At 44.0% G+C, this 27,215-nt stretch overlaps 2 protein-coding genes across 4 annotated transcripts in view; one reads left to right on the top strand and one right to left on the bottom strand.

The window, feature by feature from the left end:
- THOC7 (THO complex subunit 7) overlaps positions 1-16,780 on the bottom strand; it is an 18,839-nt gene extending 2,059 nt beyond the window's left edge. Inside the window, exons 1-5 of one of the 2 annotated variants that reach the window (XM_010589701.3) lie at positions 16,665-16,780; positions 3,533-3,650; positions 2,690-2,817; positions 2,283-2,369; positions 571-628 (exon numbers count right to left, since the gene is read on the bottom strand). In XM_010589701.3, the coding sequence (XP_010588003.1) occupies positions 571-628; positions 2,283-2,369; positions 2,690-2,798 (254 nt within the window). In that variant the 5' untranslated portion in view covers positions 2,799-2,817; positions 3,533-3,650; positions 16,665-16,780. Of the gene's footprint in view, positions 1-570; positions 629-2,282; positions 2,370-2,689; positions 2,818-3,532; positions 3,651-15,807; positions 15,932-16,664 lie in introns of those variants that run through there. The other variant, XM_064274282.1, reaches the window with a different exon arrangement.
- The window catches only part of ATXN7 (ataxin 7), a 193,780-nt gene continuing 182,633 nt past the window's right edge, over positions 16,069-27,215 (top strand). Inside the window, exon 1 of one of the 2 annotated variants that reach the window (XM_064274274.1) lies at positions 16,069-16,118. The gene's annotated coding sequence lies outside the window, so the exon portion shown is untranslated. Of the gene's footprint in view, positions 16,119-16,748 lie in introns of those variants that run through there. The other variant, XM_064274277.1, reaches the window with a different exon arrangement.

The raw sequence follows: 27,215 nt of genomic DNA, 5'->3' as shown, positions 1-27,215 counted from the left end.
GAGGATTTCTATTTTAATTTCTAAATATGCACTTATTTTCATTAAATAACATTTTAAGCTAATTTTTCTAAGTACAGGAAAACACAGACAATGAGATAACAGACACCATGAATCGATAATGTTTAACATCTTGTCATATTTAAGTCTTTTTCTCAGTAAAATAAAACATTCCCATTAACTAGAAATAATTTAAAATTCTTTGCCTTCTTTTTTTCTTTCACTAATTATGTTTTTGAGAGCTGTGTCAAAAGTGAGTATCTGTTTATTCTTTTTTTAACTGCCATTTAGTATTCTACCATATAAATAGACCATGTTCTATTCATCGATTTTCCTACAGACGCGTATTATGTGGATTTATTCTAGGCCTAAAAAAAAAAAGGTAGTAAAATAGAAAGAAGAAAAAACAAAACAAAATATCTAATCAAGCAATATTAGAATACGTAATATCGAAGATATGACTGCTCCCTTTGAAACATATTATGGGTTGCCATAAAAAAGGAATACATAAACTAGCATTTGAACATTTAAATATAAAGATTAGTTCATTTTAAAGAAAAGCTCTGAACTTACTTTAATGTCTCATGCCTGTCTGGATGATGCTGGATTACTTTTGCTAAAGCATCGTATTCTGAAAGACATAAAAATATTTACCAAAATAAGATGTTTTGAAACTGGATTCTCAAAACATAATCTGTAATATCATAAATCTCTCGTAATCCTTTGCCTAGTACATAAAGAAATGAACACACTGAAGGATGGAAAGAGTATTTCCAATCTCTCTCCATTCAACTATAACGGCACCGATACATGACCTCGAAAGCATCCCACACAGGGCTTTCAGATCCCACTCCTGGCTTTCCATCTGAATATCCCTGGGCAGAACATAAGAGGTCAGCATAAGCAGGGAAGCCAGCTTAAGTCCTTGCTGATCATCTAGTGGACTGATTCGGAAAAGGATCTCCTTCACTATTTGCTCAGCAAAAAAGATCAGTGAGGTAAATATATCCTACCGTTAATTTCGGATCCTAGACAAATGAAATGCAAACTGCACTTCTCCTCACTTTAAGGTACAGGTTTCAGAAACCTAAGAAATGACTTAAAATTCAGGAACCCTGTTTCTGCTCACTGGATCCTCCATGATGAGTCACATGACTCCTGCTAACCTTTCTGAAGAAATGATAAGCAGTAGTATTCACTTAACAGTCTCCTTAGCTAGAAAAAACACTGTTGGCAAAATATTTTAAAATGACCTTAGAATTAATATTAATTTTTTTATTAATTATGCTGGTATTTTACTTTCTATTGGCCACTGAAACTTGAGCACGTGTGTTTTATAATGAATTCAAAAACCAACTTTTAAAAACAGGAAATTAAACTTCATCTTAACTCATTAAAAGGTGAAGTTCGTTGTTTTGGAGCTCAGCATATTAATTTAATAAAGGAGTGATACTTTTAATAAAAAATTTTGGATTACAAAATAATGCATGGTCAATGTCAAAGAAAAAAAAAAAGAAGAAAAAGAACCTAAACTATTAAATTCAACAACCCTGAAATAACCATTAACATTTTCTACTTCCTTCTAGTTTTTCATATATACATTACAATTGCACTTATACATTATGTTTTTTTATCTTGTGTTTTTCAATTCGCATTATATGGGGAGCAATGGTCCATGTCATTAAAAATTATTTTGAAATTGCTTTTATGGGGTACATAAGGACATACCCTAATTTAAAAACAAAAAAGATCAGAACAAAAATAAACTTTGATACTAGGCAGCTTGTAAATGTTTGCTTGCGTTGTACTTAATAAAAGCTCACTGAATTTAAATTTTTTCTATTTTTTTAAAGTAGTTCTACTAAAAAAAAAAAAACTCCTTGCCACTGAATTGCACATGCAGACATTGCTGAAGTGTTGTGTATGTTCTCAATGACAACAACGATTCCTAAATCCAGTGTAGTTGTGTGAATTGCCTATGCTGATTAACCATGACATTATTTAGGCAAAGCGTCCAGAGACAGTAAAAAATTAATACCTAAAAAATATTCATATACTTAACAAATTAGACAATGAATAAAATCCAGCACAAACTTTATCGCATAGCTTTCCTTCTCCTCTATTTTAAAGACTAATATAATTTTAAAGAATTAGTTTGGCTGCTAATTCTTTTTTACACTTCGGATTGATTCTAGCTAAAGATTTTACCTCAAGACATTAAACACTGCATGAAGACACTAGTCAGTAATAGGGTATTTGCACAATAAATCCCTCAAAACCCTTACCTTGGCGATTTTTTCGTATTCGTTTTGCTTGAAGAATTTGCTTTTTGCACTCAGCAATTTTTTCATGTGCTCCAGCAATGCTACATTCTATATCAAAAAGTGGGGTTTTTTTCAGATAGTTATAACAACATGTATAATCTCTATTTTCAATCTTAAAGTGTGTTTTTAAATTGAAGTTCCATTGCTAACAAAATACATGCTAGCATTTAAAAAAATAGCTCTATCCCAAAACATTGTATAATACTGGAATATATTTTTGTAGTTAACATTCACTGTATTCTTTGCATTAATATTGTTCTTGTTTTTATTTCCACCAACTAAAGACAAATGTTAGCAGGTATTCTTTCCTCTAGACCATAAAATTAAAATCATAGGAACAAATTCAAACATTAATTAAGTTGCTTTACCTATTTCTTTGTAAATTTTTTCATAATTTTCCATTTCTCTGAGATTCATATCATATACCAGCAAGGTTTTGCCCATTGAAAATTCACATTGTGACAGTGTGCTCAGCATACGTTGGTACTGGCTATACCTAATGAAAACGAGAGAACAACAGAACAAACGTGTTTGTAGATTGCCAAAAGCCAACTACTATATTGCAGGAAAGACTTGCTAATTAACTTATACCAGGTTCTGAGAGAATCATCTGCTTTATTTAAAATGATTTAGAGTATCTAACCCTTAACATTTTCCTTTACCACATATGGTTTACTTGAATTTATAAACTGGCTTAGTTACAAATGCAAAAACAAAACTGTTGTTTGTACCAATACGGGCTTAATTCAAATGACTACTTATTCGAATTTTGTTTAAAACACTTAAAATATTTCGATTAAGATAGTATTTTATCTTCAAAATTCTCACAATTTTTTCACTCTAGACAGTTATTTATCTATGTAGAAAGCTAATTCAAATAAATTTTCTAAGTTAAAACATTTTTTAAGAATATATATTTGGCCTTGCAGCAGTTTCTTATTAGCTTATTAACAAAAAAGGATACTTGATTCAGTAATTTTATCATACTAAACATTTATAAGATCTGCCAAAAGGGGCCTGAAATTAATCTTCATCTCTTCTTATGTCAGGAAGTTGTAATCAATATAAGACAGGCCTCTGAAGAGAAGAAAAGGCCAGAAATCTAGTGGACATTTACGGTGAGTGAAAAGCTAAACTATTCAGAGGACCTTAATCTATGTTCTAGAATCACATCAGGACCCTGGCATAGAAACAAGAGTGAAATGAAATACCCCTCTTCCTGGGACCCAGAGTTGCACCATTTAATGAAACTCTTCACTAGCAGATTAATCCTTCGATCATCCCCAGCGCCATCTCCGTCAATCAGGAGACGCTTCCGGATGACTTCGTCTGGAGGAAGGAAGAGCAGCGGGAGTTAGAATGACCTTCTGGCTCTTGTCACTGTTGTCACTTCTCACACATTCCTTCCAAAGGACGTTCTGAGTGTCTGCTGCGTCAGGCCCCGTCCTAGGGGATGAGCCAGGGAAGAAAACCCCTGCCCTCAGACAGCTGGCACTCTGCGGCTTGCTGAGTGGAAGTAATTTTCAGGTACCACTGAGGAAATAACCCAGTGGTTCTTGAAGAAAGTTTTTTTGAAAAATGTGTCCGGATAGGAGGGTAGGGCTGAGTGTTTCCATCTCTGGGGGGAAAGGCATGGTAAAAGGAGAAGAGGGAAGGAGATTTAAAAGACGCAGACTAGGGAAGGAGAATGGAAGGCGGGCCAGAGAAAAAGGAATGGATTTGTTACACAGAAATGTAATTTAGCTATCATAGCTATAACATTTCTTTCCCCATGAAGATTTAAAAAAAAAAAAAAATCTGGTCTCAATTTTGCTCTAAGGGTGGGGTGGGGGCGGGGGGAGAGGGAGGAAGAAAAGGAACGGAAAGGTAGTGCAGATGATAACGACAAGTAACAAGTGGGACCCCAACCTGCCTGCCCTGCAGCCCTGAGTATGTGCTCTAGCTGGCCAAAAAAAAAAAAAAAAACGCTGGGTCATAACAAGAGAAAGGCAAATTAAAACCGCAACGAAATACTTTCATCTATCAGACTAGCAAAGATGAAAAGACCTGATAATAAGTGTTGGTAACGGGGTTAGGAGACTGCACTTCCATATACAGATGGAATAGAAGCTGGCACAATTCTGTGTAGCCTGTACTTTTCTGAGCCCATAATTCCAGTTCTAGGAACTCTTCCTCTAGACTCAGGTGCACCCATGCACAGACAGGTGTGAAGGGATGCTCTTCACACTGCTCTTCGTAGTAGACATTGCAAACCAAACACTCAGCAGTGAAGAATCGTTCAGTTGTGAAACCTTTATACAGTGTAATAGCATGCAGTCAAAAGAATAACGTGGAAGTAAATACTGATGCCGAAAAGCAAGAAAAACCTCCATAGCCTGTGTTCAGTAAAATAAAAAGAAAACAGGTGCAGGAAAGCTGTCGTTTGTGCAGGGGGGTGGCTGTGTGTGTGTGTGTGTGTGCCTAGACACACAAGTATGTGCATGTATATTTAGAGAAGGGGACACAAGAAATTGATAATGATGGTTGCTTCTGGCGAGAGGGGCTGCAGACAAAGGTGGAGAAAAGACATAATTTTCCTATATGCCATCGGTAGTGTTTTTTCGTTTGTTTGCTTTTTACCATGTACCTGAATTATTTTTTAAAAAATACTAAATTTTAAGTGTGAATAATTCCTGGAGAGCCCACATGACGAATCAACATCAAAACCTTCAAACAATAGTTCCTGTGTGTAGGCAGAAATGTTTTTGAGCGCAGGTGCAGCGGAGACAAGCTTTGGAAGGCAGATGACTCTGGTTTTAAAATGCATTCCGTGACAACGTCAGATAAACGCTTTTAGAATTGGGTTTGGCTCTTGAAGTCACGGCTCTGACAGACTGCTGAAGCTACAGGTTCATCAGGTGTTTTCATTTTACAGTTTAAGATACAAACTAGTGCTTTCAGTATTCAGCCACTAGAGGAGACTGAGACAAATGAAAGATAGTCTCCAAAGAGACTGCAGGAAGTAAATTGACATATATATATATTTTTTACGGCAAACGTGTTTTAACTTCATGAAAAGCAAAAGTAAACATCCAGCAGGTGAGGCAAGCTGGTGGCACTGATACTGTTCACCATTCCTTTGGTGGCCTCGTTTCTGCCCTTCTCCAGCCCCCAAGGAATCTTATCTCCCCTTCTCACCAGATGCCTGCGCCTCCTGCTCTATTACCAGGACCAGAGGTTTGCAGTGTAAATGCCTTCACAGGGCAGGCAGGTGGCACCTGAGGGAAACGGGAGTGCGTGCCCTTCTGAGGGGAACTATGTCCAGGGGGGATCTTTCAAGAGGTTCTTAAAGTTTGGCAACTGCCTGAAAACATTTAAAACACATTTGTAATCATCCCAGCTGTACACTAAAGACTTGTGTTCTTTCATGTATGTATGCAATACTTTAATTACAAACGTTTTTGAGAAACATTTAAAACACCGTACAGGCCAAAGAAGCCAAGCCCACAGGCCAGACTTCTCTTCCCTAACATGGGAAAAGGATCCACAAAGCCAGCTGCGGTGTGATGGATCGTTTCTACATGGACTTTCTAGCCATGGTCTTGTTAACTCCCACCAAAAAAACTGGGTGGGGCTATGCAAATAAGGTGCTGGTGGCCCATGAAGGGGATTGTACAGCTTGCAAATAATACAAATAAGGTGCATGGTACACTTGTGGGGGTGGGATCATGCAAATAAGGTGTATGGAACCCTAATGAGGGGATTGGTCAGTTTTGTCATCCCAGAGGTGGAAAGGGGATAGGTCTCACTACCACCAAGAAGGAAGAGTTAGGAGTCCCAGCTCTGAGAACCTCCTCTACCCAAGAGACAGAGAAAGCTATTACACTGGAGATGGTGAGAAGTGGTGGCAGCAGAACCAGGAGATTGGCATGAGATGGTGCAATGAACTTCCCAGTCCATAGTGAGCAAGACAGCTGAGTGCCTGTGGGTAGAAGGCTTCCTGGCAGAGTGGGGTGCCTCTAGGCACTTGGGGGAACGCGCCTTGCCAACCCATGGAACAAGAGAGCTGAGTGCCTTTGGGCTGAGGCTTACTGGATGAATGGGGTACCTCTGGGCACCTACTGGTGGAACTAAAGAGCTCTGTTAACACTTTCTCAAGCAGGGCAGAGGCTGGGATGAGGGGCTGAAGGGCAGAGAGAGGGCCGCCTGTGGATACGGCTGAGAAGACGCTGTCCTAATCGAAGAACTGTATCCTGAGTTGTATTTCCTGATCCTGAATTGTAACCTGTGACACCCCCAATACACTCCATAACTGTGAGTATGGCCTGTGAGTTCTGTGTGGTGACTGCAACAAATTATTGAACCCAGCAGAGAAGTTGAGAGTGCGTGGGAGGCACGGCTGGAGTTGCTAAAAAAGAGGAGGCATGTCTGACCTCTGCCTCAGAGGAGTCAGTTTTAGGCTGCTGATGGTGATCCTCTCTCCTCCCCATCGTGAAGTTAGATGAGAAGGTCAGATGCCCCTCTACCGTGCCAAGGTTACATGAGTCCTGTGTTTTATTCATCTCTGCTTCCTCCCCAGTGTTTTGCACTGTGTCTTGTACATTTCAGATGCTCAATAAATATTTTTAAATTGGATTTGGTGGTGTTGCATGGGACCATCTGCCCTCTAAAGAGCTTTGTCTCATTAAATACTAACAAGGACTAGCAGGCAACTTATTTTCACATCCACAGCAGAGATTCTTTACTTGTATGAAGACATGAATATGTGATCAATGAGCAGATGTGTCCACAAGGTTCCTGAGTAAGTTCTGAGGATGGGAGATAAAGACCCCAGCTCTTTCACTCCAGCTGCAGAATCACACACACCCACCAAGGAGGCTGGACTGTCAAAGAGCTGACCACACACACACATTAGAGGAGCTTAGGAAGGCTCCCTGTGGCTAGGGGATATCATGGGAGGCCCTTAAAAGGGAGGAAATTTGAGCTGCCTTTTGATACTTTAAAAGCATCGATCAAAAACGATAAAGGGTATTTTAAAAAAAAAAAAAAACCCACTGCCATTGAGTCAATTCCGACCCAAAGCGACCTTATAGGACAGAGTAGAACTGCCCGATATAGAGCACCTGGCGGATTCGAACTGCCAACCTCTTGGTTAGCAGCCGTAGCACTTAACCACTATGTCACCAGCGTTTCCATTTTAACAGTATCTATCAAAATTTCAAAAACATGTACCCTTGACCCAACAGTCCTACAGACAGACTGGCATATATGCAAAACGACATACATCAGCTTATTCACTCGAACACTAAAACAACAATGGGAAACAACCCAAACGTCCATCAACAGGGGACTAAGTAAACAAATTTAAGTACAAAGGTATGATGGAATGCTATGGCACTATTAAGAAAATCTCAGAATGAGAAGTGCTGTATGTATTGGTACAGAGGTCACTTATGGTAACTTGTGAAAACAGCAAGGTGAACAGTTAAACTCCAAACCAAACCCAGTGCTGTCGAGTTGCTTCCGACTCATAGCAACCCTATAGGACAGGGTAGAGCTGCCCCACAGAGTTTCCAAGGAGCGCCTGGCGGATTTGAACTGCCAACCCTTTGGTTAGCAGCCGAAGCACTTAACCACTACGCCACCAGGGTTTCCGAACAACAGTTATGCATGGAAAATAAGAATATCTATTCATATGTGCTTGTATTTCATAGATACCATGGAAGACTATTCAAAACATAAAAGGGGCTACACAGGACAGGGATCGGGGGCAGGCTGGAAGATGGGTTCTTTTCATATTGCTTTGTTTTTGAACTGTACCAGTACTAGTTGCTGTGAGTCGGTCGATTCCAACTCATGGAGATCCCATGTGTGCCAAAGTAGAACTGTGTTCCACAGGGTTTTCAATGGCTGACTTATCCAATGTAGATTGCCAGGACTTTCTTCTGAGGCATCTCTGGGTAGACTAGAACTTCTAACCTTTCAGTTAGCAGCCTAGCACGTTAAGAGTCTGCACCACCCAGGGACTCCATCTGAACCATATGAGTACTCAACATCTGTTAGCTGTTGTTTATAAAAAAGAAAGCTGAAGTTCTCTACCTGCCTCACATACCAGGCAGAGAAAGCTGTGAGCCACAGCAGAGTAAAAGAATGCGAGGCTGAATCTGGACCGCTGGTACACTAGGCAGCCTGGATGAACGAAGAGCCACGGTGGAACCTGAGGATATAAAGGTAGCTGGGGGCCAGATTGTGAGAGTCGTACTGGAAATGCCACACTAGTAAATTCGGCCCTTGCTGCCAATGAGTTGCTTAAATTTCATGGACAGAACTTTTGGGGTGGGGGGAGGGGGTAAGGACGGGGACAGTCAACAAAATGAACTGTAAAAGCCAAGAGGCAGGGAGGCTAGTTAAGAGGCTCCTACCAAAGGATACACAGTTAGGAACCAAAACGGCCTGAACTAACGTGGAGGAAATTAGGAGCAGAGTTAGTACTTGGAAAGACAGGTGAGGCCTGAGCAGCGACTTGGCTGGGAGGCTGCAGGGCCAATGCCAGCACTGGGGGCGTGAGCAAGGGTGTGGCATGACCAGTGTTGGCAGCACAGGGGTTCCCTGTCCAGGCAGTCACAGACTCCCTCCTCAGCCCCTCCTCTTTCATACAAGATGGCCCCCTCACAGCCAGCCAACACCCCCATCGCCAGAAGTCAGTAACTGGTGGCCGACGTTTTAGTTAGTCCACAGCGTTGACTGTGGGTGTGCGCACTCGACATTTAACCTCATGTGTGAAATGGAAATAAAAGTCTCTGCTCTGTAGAGCTGGTGTAAAACTTCATAGAAATAGTATGTAAAGGAGCGCAATTCCTGCCCATAGTAGGAAAGCAAAAAAAAAAAAAAATCTTATACAGTCCCTGTGAGTCGGAATCGACTCGATGGCAACCGGTTTGGTTTAGTTTGGGTTTTATGTTGAATTTAACCTACAACTTGTATCATCCTAAAAAGCTTAAAAGCAAGTAGAAATTGAAGAAAGATCTATATACTTGAGTAGATACACCTGTGTGCATTTATGCATACAAAACTTTGCCCAGTTATGACCTCTCACAAATTTGTTTCTGTCTCAAACTTCATGTTGCAAGGTCATGGTTTTTGTAGGCATTTCCAGCTTAAAGTGTACACAGAGAGTTGCACACGGAGAGAATTCACTGTGGATGAGATTCACTGAAATAACACAAAAGTGCAGCACAGAGCCAACAACAAAAACCAAACCAAACCCACTGCTGTCAAGTTGATCCCGGCTTACAGTGATCCTATGTGACAAAGTAGAACCACGCCCATGGAGTTTCCAAGGCTATAAATCTTTTCAGAAGCAGACTGCCACATCTTTCTCCCGCTGAGCAGCTGGTGGGCCTCAAACCTCCAACCTTTCCGTTAGCAGCCAAGCACTTAACCACTGCACCACCGGGGCTCTTTTTAACAATAAAACAAAACAAAAAGTTCCCAGTTTGAGAACAGTCTGCTCCTTTTAAATGTAAAGGTGGTTTGTTGCTGACAGCTCCGGACAGTATGCCATTAGCATTATTACTTTTAATGATACTCATCAATGAGTTCTACACCAAATACCCTAACACGTTTTATTTACCATACACTTTGACTTTGAAAATTACTGTGATGCTTGAAGCCCTCCGTAGTCAATTTGAATGCTAATATTAGTAATCCTGGTGCACCTTGTTTCACCTTATAAAAAAAATAAAGATGACTTAGAAATTATTTTATTAATGTTATAAATATCTGAAAAGGCTTTTAAACCAAAATCCTTAACACCTGCTCTGCAGATGGTGCCCTTCCCCCTGACTTTAGGTTTGTAGGAAGATGGCTAGGTGATACCACCCTTCTGGCTTCTGGCAAGACTGTGCAGTGCAAACCTAAGTCAAAAAACCCAACCAAACCAAACCCACTGCTGTAGAGTTGATTCTGACCCACTGCAACCCTATAGGACAGAGCAGAACTGCCCCATGGGGATTCCAAGGCTGTAAATCTTTACAGAAGCAGACTGCCACATGTTTCTCCTGTGGAGGGGCTGGCTGGTGGGTTCAAACCACCGACCTTTTTGTTAGCAGCTGAGCGTTTTAGCCACAGCACCACCAGGGCTCCTGAGTCAAGAAAAAGAGGCAGTAATTAACTCCGCATATTAATTAAGAAGTATGGTTACTTCCTGATCATTTACTGTACAGTATAGGGTACATGAGGTACACGGGACATAGGTATATATTTATGTATGCGTATATATATATATTTTCCTCAAAATATCTCACATCCAATACGCCTAAATGGAATGTTAAACACCAAAGACATAAAAAACAGATTTGGTTGAAGAGTAGATTATAACCACAATGCTAGAACTTATGATTTCCTACTGGACTCAGTTACATGTTATACCATAATTACATACACAAAAGGTCTACCATTCAAAACCACTTTAAAATCAGTTACGATACACATATACTGAACAGTAAAGTTTTCCTCTCAAAGTTGGGATATTCTTTAGACTTCTTCCTGTCTCGTATGCGAACCTATACCTAGCAGAAATATGAAATTAATTAAGGCACCAAATAAGCCTCAGAAAGTCCTTTGCAGAGGTTAGGTTTCAGCACTCCGTTCTCCATAAATGGGGCAGCAGGAAGAAACAACTACAGGCACCAGGCCACCTCTCGGGTTTCCAGGCCTCTGATGACACAGCCAGCATTGCTACTTTAGCATGAAAGCGACATCTCTCATAAACGCAGACAACATTCTGAAAAGACCTGGGGATGTGCTCCCATAAAGATGGCATTCTACGAAACTCTACGGAGCAGTCGTACTCTGTCCTACAAGGTCACCCTCAGTGGGAACTGACTGGAGGGAACCTAACGACAACATTTTCAAAGCCCTTAATAGTTACTCACCTACAGAAGCTATGAAAACCTTGATTACAAAACAACTTTTCAGAACATCTTGGAGCCAATATTTAAAAAAGGAAGAGGAAAACAACTTGGAGGGTAGCAGTGAATCAATTCCAAAATGCTCCTTTGTAACAGGTCAAGGCTTGACAACCAGTGACAACAGCTTCCCTGTTACTTAACTTCTTCCTCCGGCCATATTACCAAAAATGCCTCCCCAAACTGTTAAGAGCTCAGGGCACCTCTGAGAGCGCTGAGGCTCCCTCGCTTTTCGCAGTAGTAATCCTGGAAGCTGACTTGACGGCAATGGGCTGGCAATCCTGGACTCAAGGAGCCCTAGTGGTTCAGTGATTAAACGCTATGGCTGCTAACCGAAAGGTCGGCGTTTTGAACCCGAGAAAGATATGGCAGTCTACTTCCATAGGTTATAGCCTTGGAAACCCTATGGGGCAGTTCTATCTACTCTGTCCTATACGGTCCCTAGGAGTCGGAATCGACTTGACAGCAACCTGGGTTTTCTTTGGTAATCCTGGAATCTCCTAACGAGGATTAGCATTTCCTTTCTAAAGGCAGTTTAGCAAGGAATTCTGTGTTCCTACAAACCCGCCACTGGCTTGTTATTACTGCTCCTAAACACTCTGGATCCCGACTGAAAACTCATAGAAAGGGGTAACAATTTGCGACAGGATTACAGTGGAAAAACAGCTGGCTACTAGGGCAATTTAGCAACTTCCATCAAAATTAAAAACACATATACCTTTTGATCTGTCTTCTAGAAATTATTCCCACAAGTGTGAAAAGACATCTGTACGAATACCTCTATTGTAACACTATCTGTAAGAGTAAAAAACTGGAAATAAACTAAATGCTTACTAGGGGGTTAGTTAGAAAAGTTAACAGAATATTCCTGTTGCTACAAGAGAATGAGGTAGATCTGAATTAGAAAGAGCTCCGAGATATCATTAACTGTAAAAATACACGAGAGTGTGTACGTGCTTATATAAATTTTAGAAGTATATCTACTGGCAGACCAGCTAACAGATAGTGTTTGCACTACACTAAGTACTGTTCTAAGTGCTTTTCACATATAAACACACTTAATCCTCACAATAACCCCATAAAGTAGATATAATTATCCCTGTACTACCAATGAAGGAACTGAAAGTAATTTGTCCCAAATTAAACATCACAGAAAGTAAGAAGCAGGCCTTACATTCAAACTCAGAAGTCTGGCTGCAGAGAAGGGCTCCTTTTACAGGCATTTAAAAAACAAACTAGAAGGGTGTGTACACACACACACAATCACTAATAAACATCTGAGTGTACATACTTTAACGCAAAATACAAACTGTTAAGACAGTTTAAATTAACCACAACAATATGTAAACTGTTTTCAGTTAGCCAAAACACTGGGGTGGCAATGGGGAAAGCAGAAAGAACGGTTTTGCCACTAAGTAGGTGTGTGACCATGAGTCACTTAACTTCCCAGGACCTCCATTTCTTCTAGACAATCATGGTGTTGGCGACACTACCTACAGTTCATCCACTCCTTCCTTCCCTTTGAGGCAGGGAAGTTCCTCAGCGTTACCAGTGTGTCCTTGTACCGGACCAGGACATAGAGCTTCGTCTGCACAAGCTCCCAGTCCAGTGGAATACGTAGGCCCATGGGTGAGGACTACATGAGGACACTGTGCCTTGCCAGGAACCTCAAATTCATAAGATGGCATCAACCCTCTTCTAAGCTCCAGGGACAGGTACTGGTACTTCTCCAAGAACTTTTCAGGACCATTCTTGCCTGCATAGCATCTATTCTCTACACAGCAGTCCAGAGTGATCTACAAGATGTATCAGATTGCTAACTCTCCTGCTCACAGTCCTCCCATCACTTCCCAGTGCCAACAGAAGGCAATCCAGCCTCCTTCCCATCGTCTGTACGGCTCTTTGGGAGCTCTGGTGTATGTCTCTGACCTCCTTTTGGACTTCACTTCTCCTGGCCCTCCTGCACCCAGCTTTACTGGCCTTATCTTCCTAAAGGGCACAAAGCACTAGTTGTTGTCTGTACCTGGAACACTTTGCTGGGCTTTTCACATAATTAGCTCCTTTTCTTCCACTTCAGGTCTCACCTCCAATGTTACATCTCAGAGAGGTCTTACCTGATGGCTGTATCTTAACCTAATTGTCAGCACTCTTCCCTATTACTTTGTCATCATTACACTACATTCTTTCTCAGAACATAATCAATTTCAGAACTTAATAACGTTCTCACAAATTATCTTATCTACTTATTTGTTTGCATGCTATTGCTTCTCTCTCCCAATGGGCAGGGCTGCACTCTGTCTAGCTTACTGCTGTAACCCCAGCATCCTGCATTGTGCCTATAAGGTACGCGATAGATACTTGTTTACTGATCACACATACTATTCACATCTCGATTTTTAGTAAAAGCTCCGATGAGGAAACCCATGTTATAGACGACTGCCCAAAGACGTTGTGGTTTGTCTTTTCCTTTATGGTCTAAAATATTCTTACAAAAAGCAAAAAACTCTGCTCTGGATTAACCAGGCCAGCAGAGCTACCCACCTAACCACACGGGCTATTTATCGGCTTTAACACGCCTTTCTGAATTGTGATTTAGCCTACTTTCCCCTATAACAGAGATGTGCTAAGAAACAGCCTATGATTCTCAGTGCCAACAAAGGGGTTGAAGAACGACACTGGCTCCTCTTTATGAGGACCTCAAATAGAAACTTTTTCTCTAGTGTTTAAATCAGACGAAAAGTTTGTCCAGGGTATCTAATGCTGCGTTCTGTCACCAACACTGGCTCAGAGTGGAAAGGTCTCACCTCTTGGATGGGCCGCTAAGGGAGCCCAGCCACTTGTAGCTTTCTTAACTAACGCACCACACTTCACTTCTTGCATTTTAAAGATTGCCCCGCGTCTGGCTTCCTCCTGTTTTTCTTAGTCTCAATGTCCTTTTTGCCCTGTTTTATCATCTATTTACATTATTCTGTATTTTCTCACTATGGTGAGCTGAAGTAAATATTTTCTGGAATAAGGCATGTAAATAAATTCAGACTGAGGACCACTGCAGCAACATGCATAAAATAACATGGCTAACAGGTGAGAAATCAATTGGTTCTGGGAAAGAAAGAAAAGTAAAAAAAAAAAAAAACACCCAAACCCATTGCTGGTGAGTAGATTCTGACTCACAGCGACCCTACAGGACAGAGTAGAACTGCCCCATAGGGTTTCGGAGGCTGTAAATTTTTATGGAAGCGGACTGCTGCACCTTTCTCCCGCGGAATGGCTGTAACCTCAAAGGGAGAAAGATCTTGCCTGTTCATTCTGGGCTGTAATCCCAAGGCCTAGCCCAGCTAGGATAAATATTACTGAATAAATGAAATTGGAATGAAGCAAAGTTGAAACTCCTCATGAGGTTTCTGGATCGTTCACAGCCTCCCACCTCCACTACTCCTTACCGTATCCACAAATTTGGGCTCAGCACTCTCCCTTCCATTGCCCAGCTCTTTAATATGGAGACCCTGTCTGCCCCCCACTCTTCAGAAGTGGTCTCTCCACAGGCATCTATAGTTACTGGTCACCCTCTCCTCTAACAGACCCAGTGACCAAAGACCCCCTCCCCCAAGCTAGGCTCTCCCCCAGTTGCTCATCATACCTGTCCACCTTCCCCAGGGTGCCACACAATTTCTGCCCTCAGTCCCTAAACCACCCCCTGGGCCCTTCTTGACCACGTCCACCTTCCTAAGCTGCCCTCACAACTGTCCACAAACTCAGCCTCTGTCTCCAGCCTCCCTCCATCCAGTCCAACCAACAAACCACCTTCCCTAGGATACACACAAATCTTTTATTGCCCCCACCCAATAGTGGCTCCTCGTCTTTCAAATAAGTCTCCAGGCACACTCCCAGATTGCCCTCCAGGCACCCCATCCACATCTATTCCTTTTAGATGACGTCCCCAGCTGCCCCTCCCCACTCCCAGTCACTGTAGCTCGGGGCCCCTTCCCAGTCTGCCCAGAGGACTCCTCCAGCTGTCGGCCTTCACACTCCGATAGCCCGCCTGACCCCTGCGCTTCCACCCCCTTCCAGCCCTCCACAGGCGCTCGGACCCCCAGCTCCATGCCCTCCACAACCCCCACCCCCCACAAGGGCTCCCCGTCACCTCGCGGGCAGCCCAGGCCTCCTCGGGGTCCCAGTCCGGCTTCCGGCCGCCCCGGCCCCACGTGGGCGCCCAGCCCCCTGCCAGCACCCCCTCTCCATGCCTTGCGCCGCCTCCGGGAGTCACCGGGGGTTTCGGGGAACACGGGCGGAGGCCAGCGCCCCCGGAAGCGGCTGGGGGTTTCGGGAGAGGCCCAGGGGCTCCGAGGGGTCTGACCGGGGAGGCCCAGGGGCTCCCGGAAGCGGCCAGGGAGGCCGGGAGTCTCGGGGGAGACGGACAGGTCTGACTGGGGAGGCCGGGGTCCCAAGGCGGCCGAGGGTCTCGGGGGAGCGGCGGGGGGTCCTGAGGAGGCGGCCGGGGAGAAAGACTAGGGTCTCTCCGGGGCGGCCGGGGGCCTCACCGTCAGTCACGGCTCCCATGGCGTGCGCGGCGGCGGCGCCAGCTGAGGCGGCGGTTGGCGGCGGCGGCGGAGGTCAAACTCCCACAATGCAGCCGGGTAAACAGCCATGGAGGAGGAGGCGCCGCCCGCGGCCGCCCTCGCCGCCGTCTGAGCCGCGCCGCCGCCGCCGCCGCGGGACCCGCGCCCCCCGCGCCTCGTGAGCCGGGGCGGCCGCGGGCGGCGCGTGGAGGCGAGTCCCGGCGGGCGGCGGCGTCCGTGCAGCCCCGGCCGCCGCCCCTCGCGCCCGCCCGGAGGCCGCCGCCCGCCGCCAGGTGAGCTCCCTCCCAGGGACCACCCCGTCCGGCCGCCGCTGGGGGGCCTGGCGCCCGGGGGTGCTGAGGGCGGCGGGGGCTCCGGGCTGAGCCGGGCGCGCGGCCGAGGGTCCGGCGAAGTTGGCGCCCGCGCGCCCGGCGGGTCTCCTCAGGGCTGCGCGGCGCGGGGCGGCCACGGGGAGGCCGGGTGCGGGGGGCGCCTCGGGCCCTGCGGCCGCGCCGTCTTCCCGGGCCGAGAGGTGCTGGGGAGCGGGAAGGGGAGAGGAACTTGTCGGCCTGGGGGGCGGCGCCCAGCACCAGCGCCGGGCACCCCCTTCCCCGACGGAGCGGGACCCGCCGGCGGCCACCGAGGGCTGCTTTCATCTGCTGCTTTGATTTAAAAAAAAGAAAAAAAAGTCTTGTGCGCCCGTCCCGGTGTTAAGGGGAAGTTGGAAGTGAAGGGGTGGGGGCCCAATGAGAAACGCTGCTTTCCGCGCAGAGTTACACGTTTCCGGAGCGCCCTGCAGATGCTGTTGGCATCCCTTCCCGAAGTCCCCCAGCTCCCACCTGGCCGAGGTGCCCGTAGGTGGCAGCGGCGCAGTGGTGAGGGGCGGCCCGGAGCCGGGCACCGGCGCAGCCGGGTTGACCTCGGTGGACCGATGGGTAGTTAGCGCAAGACGCCGGGCTGAGCTCCGAGCCGGCTCTGGTGTTTTACCGAGCCATGTCGTGACTCTCTTCCCGTTTTCTTGCCTCCCAAGTACTGTCTGCGTCTTCATATCCGGATGCAGCAGTCGTATAGGATGGATTCGGTGGTTTCAATTTTGTTGATTGTATTTTACTAGCAGGGACTGGTCCTCCCTGTTTTCCCTAGTTCTTTCAAAGAGGACGAGCTGTAAATGCAAACGTATGGCTGTAAAGTGTGTTCAATCTCTAGCTAGACGTCGGCGTATGCAAAATTTTACACACATCCACGAGTCCAGAAACTTCAATAGTGTCATTCACAGCGGTGACAGGAATTAGCACCTTCGATTTTTAAATTACCGTGAGTGAAGATTCGGAGGTTTCACTTGCCGTCCCCTAGGATATGAAACCTCCCCTGGCTTTGAAACTCTATTGGGCCCAAACGCTGGCTCCACATGGCATCAGACTGTTCAGTTACTGGGTTTTAGAGAGAGGGAACGCTAACCAGAAGGATTGCTTTAAATCTTCACTACAAACAGTAAACTGAAAGTTTCAATCGATTATCTAGCCACAGTGACATTTTAGTGGGGATTGTTGTTGTTCAAAAGGTAATTGTCAAGTGATGAAATGATGTTTTTTTAAATTGTTACTTGGTTTTATCATAATACTGATTTTGAAACAGTATCTAATGGTTTAAAATAAGCTTTAATGTTTTTATAGGAATGTGTTACTGCCCCTCGGAAGTATTTTCACGAGACATTCTGTCAGTTTTTCACAGATAGAGCCTTGCAGACACTTTTAGAAGTTCAGTTAGTAATTTATAATTTTGTTGGACAGTGCTCAGAAATTTCTAATGTATTAATACCAAGACTTTAAAGGAGGACTTCAAACCTGTTTCTTCTGTTTTGAACCCCTGCTGAGAATTTGCATTTCCACCCCAGATATACTGAATCAGAATCTATAGTTTAACAAGATCCCCTCGTGATTCTTATAATAAATTTTAAGAACCACTACTCTGCTAGTGATTCTCAGAATTGGCTCCTAACCAGCGGCCTTAGCCTTGCGTGGGAACTTGTTAGAAATGGAAATTCTCAGCAGGGTTTTGAACCTGAAGTTGCCTGTTCAAAGACCTGCTTTAACACTTTTGTGAACCAATTATTTTCTGCTTTGAATTTTTTATTGATATTATGTTTTCATTAAGGGAAGCGTGCCGAATCATTGAGTGTATCTGAATTTTTGGTGGGTAGAATGGATTTTTTTTTCCTTGCCCCCTCCCACAAAAAAAAGCCTACTGTAAATGTTCAGCAGTGCATATGAAGTAGCGTTCGTTAATTATACCCCAGCGTCCCCAGTGGGGCCTATTAGTACATATATGTAACAAATAAAAATTTTCAAAATTTGTTTTTCCTACCAGAAATTCAGACACTTTGTACAATACCCTGCAAAAACAGTAATTGTTGCAGGACACGCCCGTTTCTTCACCCTCAGACAGTCCTAAAGACCCCTGCCTTTCGGTGGCACAGACTGTCAGTGGTCCAGCAGCTTCCCATAAACGCTCAGAGGCAGAAAAAAGTGCTTGGTCCCTACAGGTACCTGTGAGCGCGAAAGGGTTAAAGTACGAGGTGTACTTGAAAATAAACGTTCCTGAAAGTTCTTGATTCAGTAGTGGGAAACACAACATAATGTGAACCTTTATGGCCTCTTTAAAATCTCCTTTTCCATCTACATACTTTAATTCACAAGTGCATTGACACAAATTTGTGTTGAACATTTAAGAATTTTTCTAATTGCTTTGTCGTCATATTGTGTGTGTATACATGCACGCACACACGTATGCATATATGTTAGAAAAACAGTTTATAGCAAGGGAAGATATTTTAGTAAATTTTAGAAGTTTCGTTTCTAAGGAGGTGTCTGTGGACAGAAACACAGAAATGGAAGTAGCAGATTTTAAGTTATAACAAAACTGATTTGGACTTTGAACTTGTATGACCTTAGATTTAGTGACTTTGATTTACTCAAATCATTCTGTTTTCTTTGAGAGTATGAGGGACTAGTCAAGGAAGTTAGTCGGAGTCTGCATTTACCATTTACCTTCAGAAAGTGTAAAGAATGATGAGGGAGCTGGCTGATGGCTTCACCCTGGGCCTGTGAAACGATGAAGGCATTTCTGTCATACGCTTTTAGAAGAAGGGTTATTCTATTTTAGAAGAAGGGTCTGTGGGCCTCCAGGAACCCATGAGTGGACTTGAAAGGATTCCTGAAGCCTCTGTAGTTGTGACCAAAACTTTTTTTGTGTATGTGTATTTTTCTTGGGGAGAGGGTCTGTCTATACCTGTTTTATAAAAGAGATCCAGGGGTCAAAGTGAGACATACCTTTTTTATTAAATAGAATGGAAGTTAAGAATACTCATTCTTAGGAGAAAAGAATTAAGAAAAAGTGGATCTTTGTGCTCAGTACTTGCCTTTTAAAGCTGTCTTCCCCCAGCCAGGAGGTCCTGGAGGTGCAAAAACTCTTGGGTTTCTTCCTACAGGAGAGCGTTGCCAGCAGTTGATAGGCCATGCATACAAACAGAGGGCAAGCCAGCCTGCTGTGCCAGTCCTGGGGCCACTGTGGCTGTTTTTAAATTATATCTAAAAATTCAGACCAGATAATTGACAATGGATAAGCAGAGACATGAGTATGATGCCAGCCCTTGGAGTAAGTGGTTCTTTCAGCTCCATTCTCTTTTTTGCTCTTCTAGCAAATTTGAAATTTGCCTAGGAAATAATTGTCCTAAGAAAACACATTTGTACTTTGGCAGGACTGCAGAGCATGATGGGGAAAACATAGTTTCTATGCCAAGGCGGACCTCAGTTCAAATCTGGGCTCCCCCATTCCCTGTAGCTGCTCTACCTGCTTTACCTTCCGGTTCCTCATTTGAACAGAGCCCACCTAATAACGTGTATGTGTTGGAGGGTGGCATGATGTTTTCTGTAAAAAACTTTGAGCTCCTCATTTGGCCTATAGGAGGGACCTGGAAGCTAGGTTTGGGTAACATTTGCCACAACGATCAAAAATAAATACCTGAGCAAACGTGTAAAAAAGTAGAGTCATGTTATTTGATAATAAGTTATTAAAATTGGTATGCTGAAAGTATTAAGTTAAAACATTTCAAGAAATTGGATTTAAAAAATGAATTAGGAACAAGTGGTCCTTGCAGTGTAGACACCTGGGGGAAGGTTGAAGGAAATGGTGTGGTTAGAAAAGCTGAGGACACTGATGCTGGGCAAAAAAGAGACAGTAGCAGCTCCCTAGCATCCTGACTGTCTCTCCGAGGAAGATTGCATTTCACGTTACCTCCTCACCTGTAATTTAAATGAAAAATCTAAATTAAAAAACTGTGCATGTGCTTTGTAGTCCATCATCCCTAAAACTGCCTCCTCACTCCTCCTTTTGGGGCCCTTACAGGCACCCCAGGGGCCTCATGAATGGAAGTTTCGCCTATAACTCTGGCTGTCTGATTCTGACATCTTTAAAACATCTCCAAAACTGGATACCTGTGTTGATTTTTCTCCACAGAGACAAGAATTTGGCAGAGCGTGAACTGTATTTTCTTTCTTTTTAACTTTGAAGAAAGAGAGGGTATTGTGAATGAAAAGAACATGAGATATGTGAATAAAATACTTGAAATGCTTATGGCTGTAAAAATAAACTTGCTTCCGGTTTTCCATGGTCTCTCCCTTTTCCTCTCATGTAGTCGTGGTGAGCTCTGGTGTCGTCTGCTTTCAGATGAGATGGTGCCTGTGAACACAGGCTTTAGACTCAGACCTGGATTTGACTCCCATTTCGTGAGCTTTTGGTTGTGTTCACCTTGGGCCAGTCATTTCAGGAGGTGATGATTAAATGAGATAATAAATACAGGGGGATTGGCTTGGTTCCTGCCAGTTGCCATCGAGTCAGTTACGACTCACGGTGACCCCATGTGTGTCAGAGTAGAACTGTGCCCCATAGGGTTTTCAATGGCTGATTTTTCAGAAGTAGATTGCCAGGCCTTTCTTCGGAGGCACCTCTGGGTGGACTTGAACTGCCAACCTTTTGGTTAGTAGCAGTGCATTAACCGTGTGCACCTCCCAGGGACTCCGCTTAACCCCTAGGCCCCTAGTAAGTACTCAGAAGACAGTAGCCATTTTGAGAAGAGTTTAGTCTCACCTTTAGAAGGAGAGACCTAATACGTCCTCTCAAAGACAGAATATTCAGTCATCCTCAGTTCCTCACATAGATCATCTGAGATCATGCTACTTTCAACTCAAAAACCTTTCACTTTTTTCTGGCTACCATGGGCAGGTACTCCCAGCATATACAGGACACACTGGACCTGTCCACTGTTCTTGGCAATGGGGTTGCAGTCTCTTTTAGGCTGCCAGGTCATGTCTAAATCCTGGTTATGTCAGTAGCCAAGCAAGCCTGCACAGGTTTGGAGCCATGAGCCAAACAAAGGCTTCGTAATGTTATGGCCTAGAACCAAAAACTAAACTAGTTGCCTTCGAGTTCATTTCAACGCGCGGCGAATCCACGTGTATCAGAGTAGAACTGTGCTGCATAGGGTTTTCAAGGCTATGACTTTTCAGAAGCAGATCACCAGACCTTTCTTCCTAGGTGCCTCTGGGTGGATTCGAACCAGCAACTTTTCAGGTAGTAGTCAAGGGCTTAACCATGCATTCCACCCCAGGACTCCATGGCCTGAAACAGAGGTCAGCAGACTTTTCTATGCAGGGAAATTGTATGGAAATTTCAATTCTATACACAGAATAAATACTTCCAGCTTTGTGGGCCAGCTGGATCTCTGTCAGACCTACTACCTCTCCTGTTGTGTGAAAGCAGCCATGGCTATGTTCTAATAAGACTTTTATTTATGGACGCTGACATTTGAATTTCGTGTAATTTTTATGTGCCATGAAATATTTTATTCCTCTTTGATTTTTTCCAACCATTTAAAAATTGAACAGTTATTCTTAGCTTATGATGTATATTTGGCCTGTGGGCCATAGTTTGCTGGTCCTCTTACCTATAGGAAGTTAGACCCCTACATCCTATGGGTTTGTGGTGTCACACTGCCACTTGTCACCTCCCAGACTGGGCATTTGACGTGGTGGCTTGATATCATGCCCTCATCTCCTGCATTAGGATGGCAGTTGAGTGCATAAGCTATTACTAGTCATGACCTTCCCTTCTCAGAGCACACACTGTATCCTGTACCACCAGCTAATTTTATTTACTGCAAAGAATGTTGGAAACCCTGGTGGCGTAGTGGTTAAGTGCTACGGCTGCCGCCAGGCACTCCTTGGAAACTCTATGGGGCAGTTCTACTCTGTCCTATAGGGTCGCTATGAGTCGGAAATCGACTTGAGGGCACTGGGTTTTGGGTAGGCAAAGAATGTTCTCACCTTGCTCAGTTTTCCACAGAGCTTGGTGTGAGCCTTGTCGTGAGTGCTGGCTTTGACAGGGGTCTGTGCTGTCTTAAGCCTGACGTTCCTGTTACCCTCACTTGCTCTTGAGGGGAATCCCCTAATTGAGACCAGCCCCCAGGCTGCTGGCTAGGCACTCTCACCTTAACGAACTCTTTATTCTGGCCTTCCCAACCCCCTTTCTGCATATGTTTGGTTAAATAAAGCATACAAAGATTCCTCTTGTGGTCTAGCTCCTGGAGATTAGCTCTAGGATTGGTGTGTAGAGAGCATGTAGGTATATACGTCTGTGTATAATTCCATCTGGCCATTATCCAAGTGCTGAGCATCGCTCCCTTTTGTTTCTCTCTCTCATCTCCCTCATCCCTTCTCTCTGGGCCTTTGTATGGGATGCAGATTTGGTGACCTGATAAATGATCCAACTAATTGGTTTATTTTTTGCCTCCCTTCCTGCCTTTGAACATCCTGTACTGATTTGCGTGTTTTGCAGCAAGTATGTTCTTTTTAGGAGCCCTGGTGACACAGTGGTTAAGCGCTCGGCTGCTAATAGAAAGGTCATGGTTCAAACCCACTAGCAGCTCCTTGGCAACCTTATGGGGGCAGTTCTGCTCTGACCTATAGAGTCGCTATGAGTTGGAATTGACTTGATGGCAATGGGTTTGGTTTTATGTTCTTTATGGAGTCTCTGAGCGATACAAATGGTTAACATGCTCAGGTGTTAACTGAAAGATTGGAGGTTCGAATCCACCCAGAAGTACCTCGGAAGAAAAGCCTGGCAACCTACTTCTGAAAAATTAGCCACTGAAGACTCTCTGGAGCACAGTTCTGCCCTGACACCTGTGGGTCACCATGAGTTGGAATTGACTTGATGGCAAATGTTTTCTTTTCCTATGTTCTTTTAGAGTTTAACTTTTCAAGATATATCATGTGGAGAATGAAACCACTGGAGATTATTGGGTATTTTAGAATTTTCCCCCTCCAAGTGTAAACTTAATGCAATAATCAGAGGCCTGAGTTGATATTTTAGATATTTAGATACAAAATGCCATTTTATCTAAATATTAGAAACGTAGAATATGTTATTACTCTTAACATTTAAGGTTTTCTTTTTGAAAAGGTAAATTTGGCACACCTTTTCTGCATGAAGTTTAAACCCATTGCTGTCAAGTCAGTTCCAAGTCAGCGATCCTATAGGTCAGAGCGGAACTGCCCCATAGGGTTTCCAAGGAGTGGCTGGTGGATTTGAACAGCTGATCTTTTGGTTAGCAGCCATAGCAGTTAACCACTGCACCACCAGGGCTCCGCATGAAGTTCGAGCAGTACAAAGTCAGTAAAATAATGGCAAGTCCACTTCTAGGAATTTATCCTAAAGCAATAATGGGTCAAGCGTGCATAGATATGTGTACCAGACTGCTCATTGTCCCATTTTATGAGAGAAAAACATGTAAAGTCATCTAAGTGCCTGTTAATAGAGGACTGATTACATAAGTCAATTAGGGCCTACCACACAGTGAAATACTACACAGTCTCAGGGCTTCAAACCAGTTCCTGCAGGTTCGAAACCCTGCTGAGAATTTGTTTTTAACAGGTTCCCAGGTAATGCTAATGCTGCTGGTTAGGGATCAGTTCTGAGAACCACTAGTAGAGCCAAACCCAAAACCCACTGCAGGTGAGTCAATTCCAACTCATAGCGACCCTATAGGGCAGAGTAGAACTGCCCCATAGAGTTTCCAAGGAGCACCTGGTGGATTCCAACTGCCAGCCCCGTGGTTAGCAGGTGTAGCACTTAATCGCTTTGCCACCAGGGTTCCCCCTAGTAGAGCAGTGCTTCTCAAATTTTATTATACATAAGAATCACCTGGAGATCTTGTTAAAATGTGGATTCTGATTCGGTATATCTGGGGTGGAAATGCAAATTCTCATCAGGGATTCTGAACCAATTTGAAGCCCCGCACAGTCTTTAAAAAGGGTAATGGAGGTCAATATTTATTGATATGGAATGATGTTCAGGAAAAAATAGGATAGCATGAAAATATGTATAATGTGTTGTTTTTTATTTTGATTTTGCTTTAGGTGAAAGTTTACAGTGTAAATTAGTTTCTCATTCCAAAATTTATACACAAATTTTTTTGTGTCATTGGTTGCAATCCCCACAATGTGTTTGCACTCTCCCTCTTTCCACTCTGGGTTCCTCATGTCCATTTGTCCAGTTTTTCTGTCCCTTCCTGCCTTCTCGGCTTTGCTTTGGGCAGACCATTTGGTCTCGTATATTTGATTGAACTAAGAAGCACATTCCTCACCTGTGTTATTGTTTGTTTTATAGGCCTGTCTAATCTTTGGCTGAAAGGTGGCTTCAGTTCTGAGTTAGCAAGGCGTCTGGGGCCCATAGTCTCCGGGGTTCCCCTAGTCTCTGTCAGACCAGTAAGTCAGACCGTTTTTTGTGAATTTGAATTTTGTTCTACCTTTTTCTCCTGCTCTGTTCAGGACCCTCTATTGTGATCCCTGTCAGAGCCATCAGTAGTGGTAGCTGGGCACCATTTAGTTCTGGGCTCAGGCTGGTGGGGGCTGTGGCTCATGTGGTCCATTAGTCCTCTGGACTCATATTTTCCTTGTGTCTTGGGTTTTCTTCATTCTCCTTTGCTCCAAATGTGATGGGACCAACAAATGTATCTTAGTTGAACACTGGCAGGCTTTTAAGACCCCGGATACTACTCACCAAAGTAGGATGTAGAATGTTTTCTTTATGATATGTGTCAATATTTATTTATTGACATGGAACGGTGTTCAGAAAAAAAGAGGATAGCACGAGAATGTGTATGTGTGCTTTTCAGGGTGGCTAACAGCCCTATGTAGACACCTGAAAGAAAACGTCTGAAAAAATGTGCACCACGTCTAGGAGCCCTGATGGCTAACAGCCCTATGTAGACACCTGAAAGAAAACATCTGAAAGAATGTGCACCACCTCTAGGAGCCCTGGTGGCTAACGGCCCTATGTAAACACCTGAAAGAATGTGCACCACCTCTAGGAGCCCTGGTAGCTAACAGCCCTATGTAGGCACCTGAATGAAAACATCTGAAAGAATGTGCATCACCTCTAGGAGCCCTCGTGGCTAACAGCCCTATGTAGACACCTGAAAGAAAACGTCTGAAAGAGTGTGAACCACCTCTTGGAGCCCTGGTAGCTAACAGCCCTATGTAGACACCTGAATGAAAACATCTGAAAGAATGTGCACCATCTCTAGGAGCCCTGGTGGCTAACAGCCGTATGTAGACACCTGAAAGAAAACGTCTGAAAGAATGTGAACCACCTTTTGGAGCCCTGGTAGCTAACAGCCCTATGTAGACACCTGAATGAAAACATCTGAAAGAATGTGTACCATCTCTAGGAGCCCTCGTGGCTAACAGCCCCATGTAGGCACCTGAAAGAAAACGTCTGAAAGAATGTGCACCATCTCTAGGAGCCCTGGTGGCTAACAGCCCTATGTAGACACCTGAAAGAAAACGTCTGAAAGAATGTGAACCACCTCTAGGAGCCCTGGTGGCTAACAGCCCTGTGCAGACACCTGAATGAAAACATCTCAAAGAATGTGCACCACACCTACGAGTCCTGGTGGCTAACAGCCCTATGTAGACACCTAAAAGAAAACATCTGAAAGAATGCGCACCACATAATAGCTACTTGTTCCCTCTAGGAGCCCTGGTGGCGCAGTGGTTAAGAGCTCGGCTGCTAACCAAAAGATCAGAAGCTTGAATCCACCAGCTGCTCCTTGGAAGCCCTATAGGGCAGTCCTGCTCTGTCCTGTAGGGTCACTATGAGTTGGAATCGACTTGACGGCAATGGGTTTTGATTTTTGGTTTTGTTATCCCTAGGTGGTGAGATTGTAGGTGGTCTCTATGCTTCCCTCCATTTTTTTCCTGCTAACCTGTGTTTCTTTTATAATCAGGAAAAAATGATAAAGCAATTAGAGAATAAATAGAATTCCTGAAAGCATCTCTGTGGTTAGGTGGGCCCGCCTTCCTTGAGACCACTCACCCACTACTCAGCCTGTGCTATGTTGGGTGAGAAGTGAGATATACTTCATGTAACTTTAGAATGCCTTCTCTATGACTAAGAAGCAAAAATGTTTTCCAGGATCTTCCAAAGAAAAGATTCCATACAGGGCTGAATAACAGTTTTCAGAAGAAATTCACCAAAAACATTCAGAGACATTTACATTGATAAAGATAATATGTTGTGCCTCATTTTTTGCTGTGTTGGATTTTTTCCTCCTGTTTAAATTCCTGTAATACATAAGGAATTAATGTGTATGGTGGCGGTATAAAACCAGTTGCTGTTGGGTCAGTTCTGACTCATGGCGACCCCATGTGTGTCGGAGTAGAACTGTGCTCCGTAGGGTTTCCATGGCTGTGACATTGTGGAAGCAGATTGCCAGGCATTTCTCCCGAGGTGCCTCTCTGTGGACTCCAACCTCCAGCCTTTTCATTAGCAGCCAAGTAATTAAGTGTTTGAGCCACCCAGGTACCCAAAGACAGTATAGGGTAGTGGTTAAAAGCCTAACTTACTACATGTGATACTTTCATCTACTTAGGGTCTTAGCCTTCTCATCTGTAAAATGGGTACAATACTTTGCTAAGTTATTGTGAAGATTAAATGAGGCAAGTGCTTAGTACAGTGTCATATACTTAGCAGGACTGAAGAGGAGGAAGTGGTGGGGGGAGAGGGGAGGGTATAATAACAACAGTAATGATAGCAATAATATTGATAATAATAGTATAATGTTGTTCTTAGGTGCCATTGATGCTATGAACAACAGAACTAAACACTGCCCGGTCCTGCACCATCCTCACAATTGTTATGCTTGAGCCCACGGTTGCAGCCACTGTGTCAGTCCATCTCATGGAGGGTGTTCCTCTTTTTCACTGACTCTCTACTTTACCAAGCATGATATCCTTCTCCAGCTACTGGTCCCTCCTGATAACATGTCCAAA

This window comes from Loxodonta africana, chromosome 22, assembly GCF_030014295.1.
Source record: "Loxodonta africana isolate mLoxAfr1 chromosome 22, mLoxAfr1.hap2, whole genome shotgun sequence".
Lineage (NCBI taxonomy): Eukaryota > Metazoa > Chordata > Mammalia > Proboscidea > Elephantidae > Loxodonta > Loxodonta africana.
Note: the sequence above shows the minus strand (reverse complement) of the source record. Positions and strands in the feature narration are given on the sequence as shown.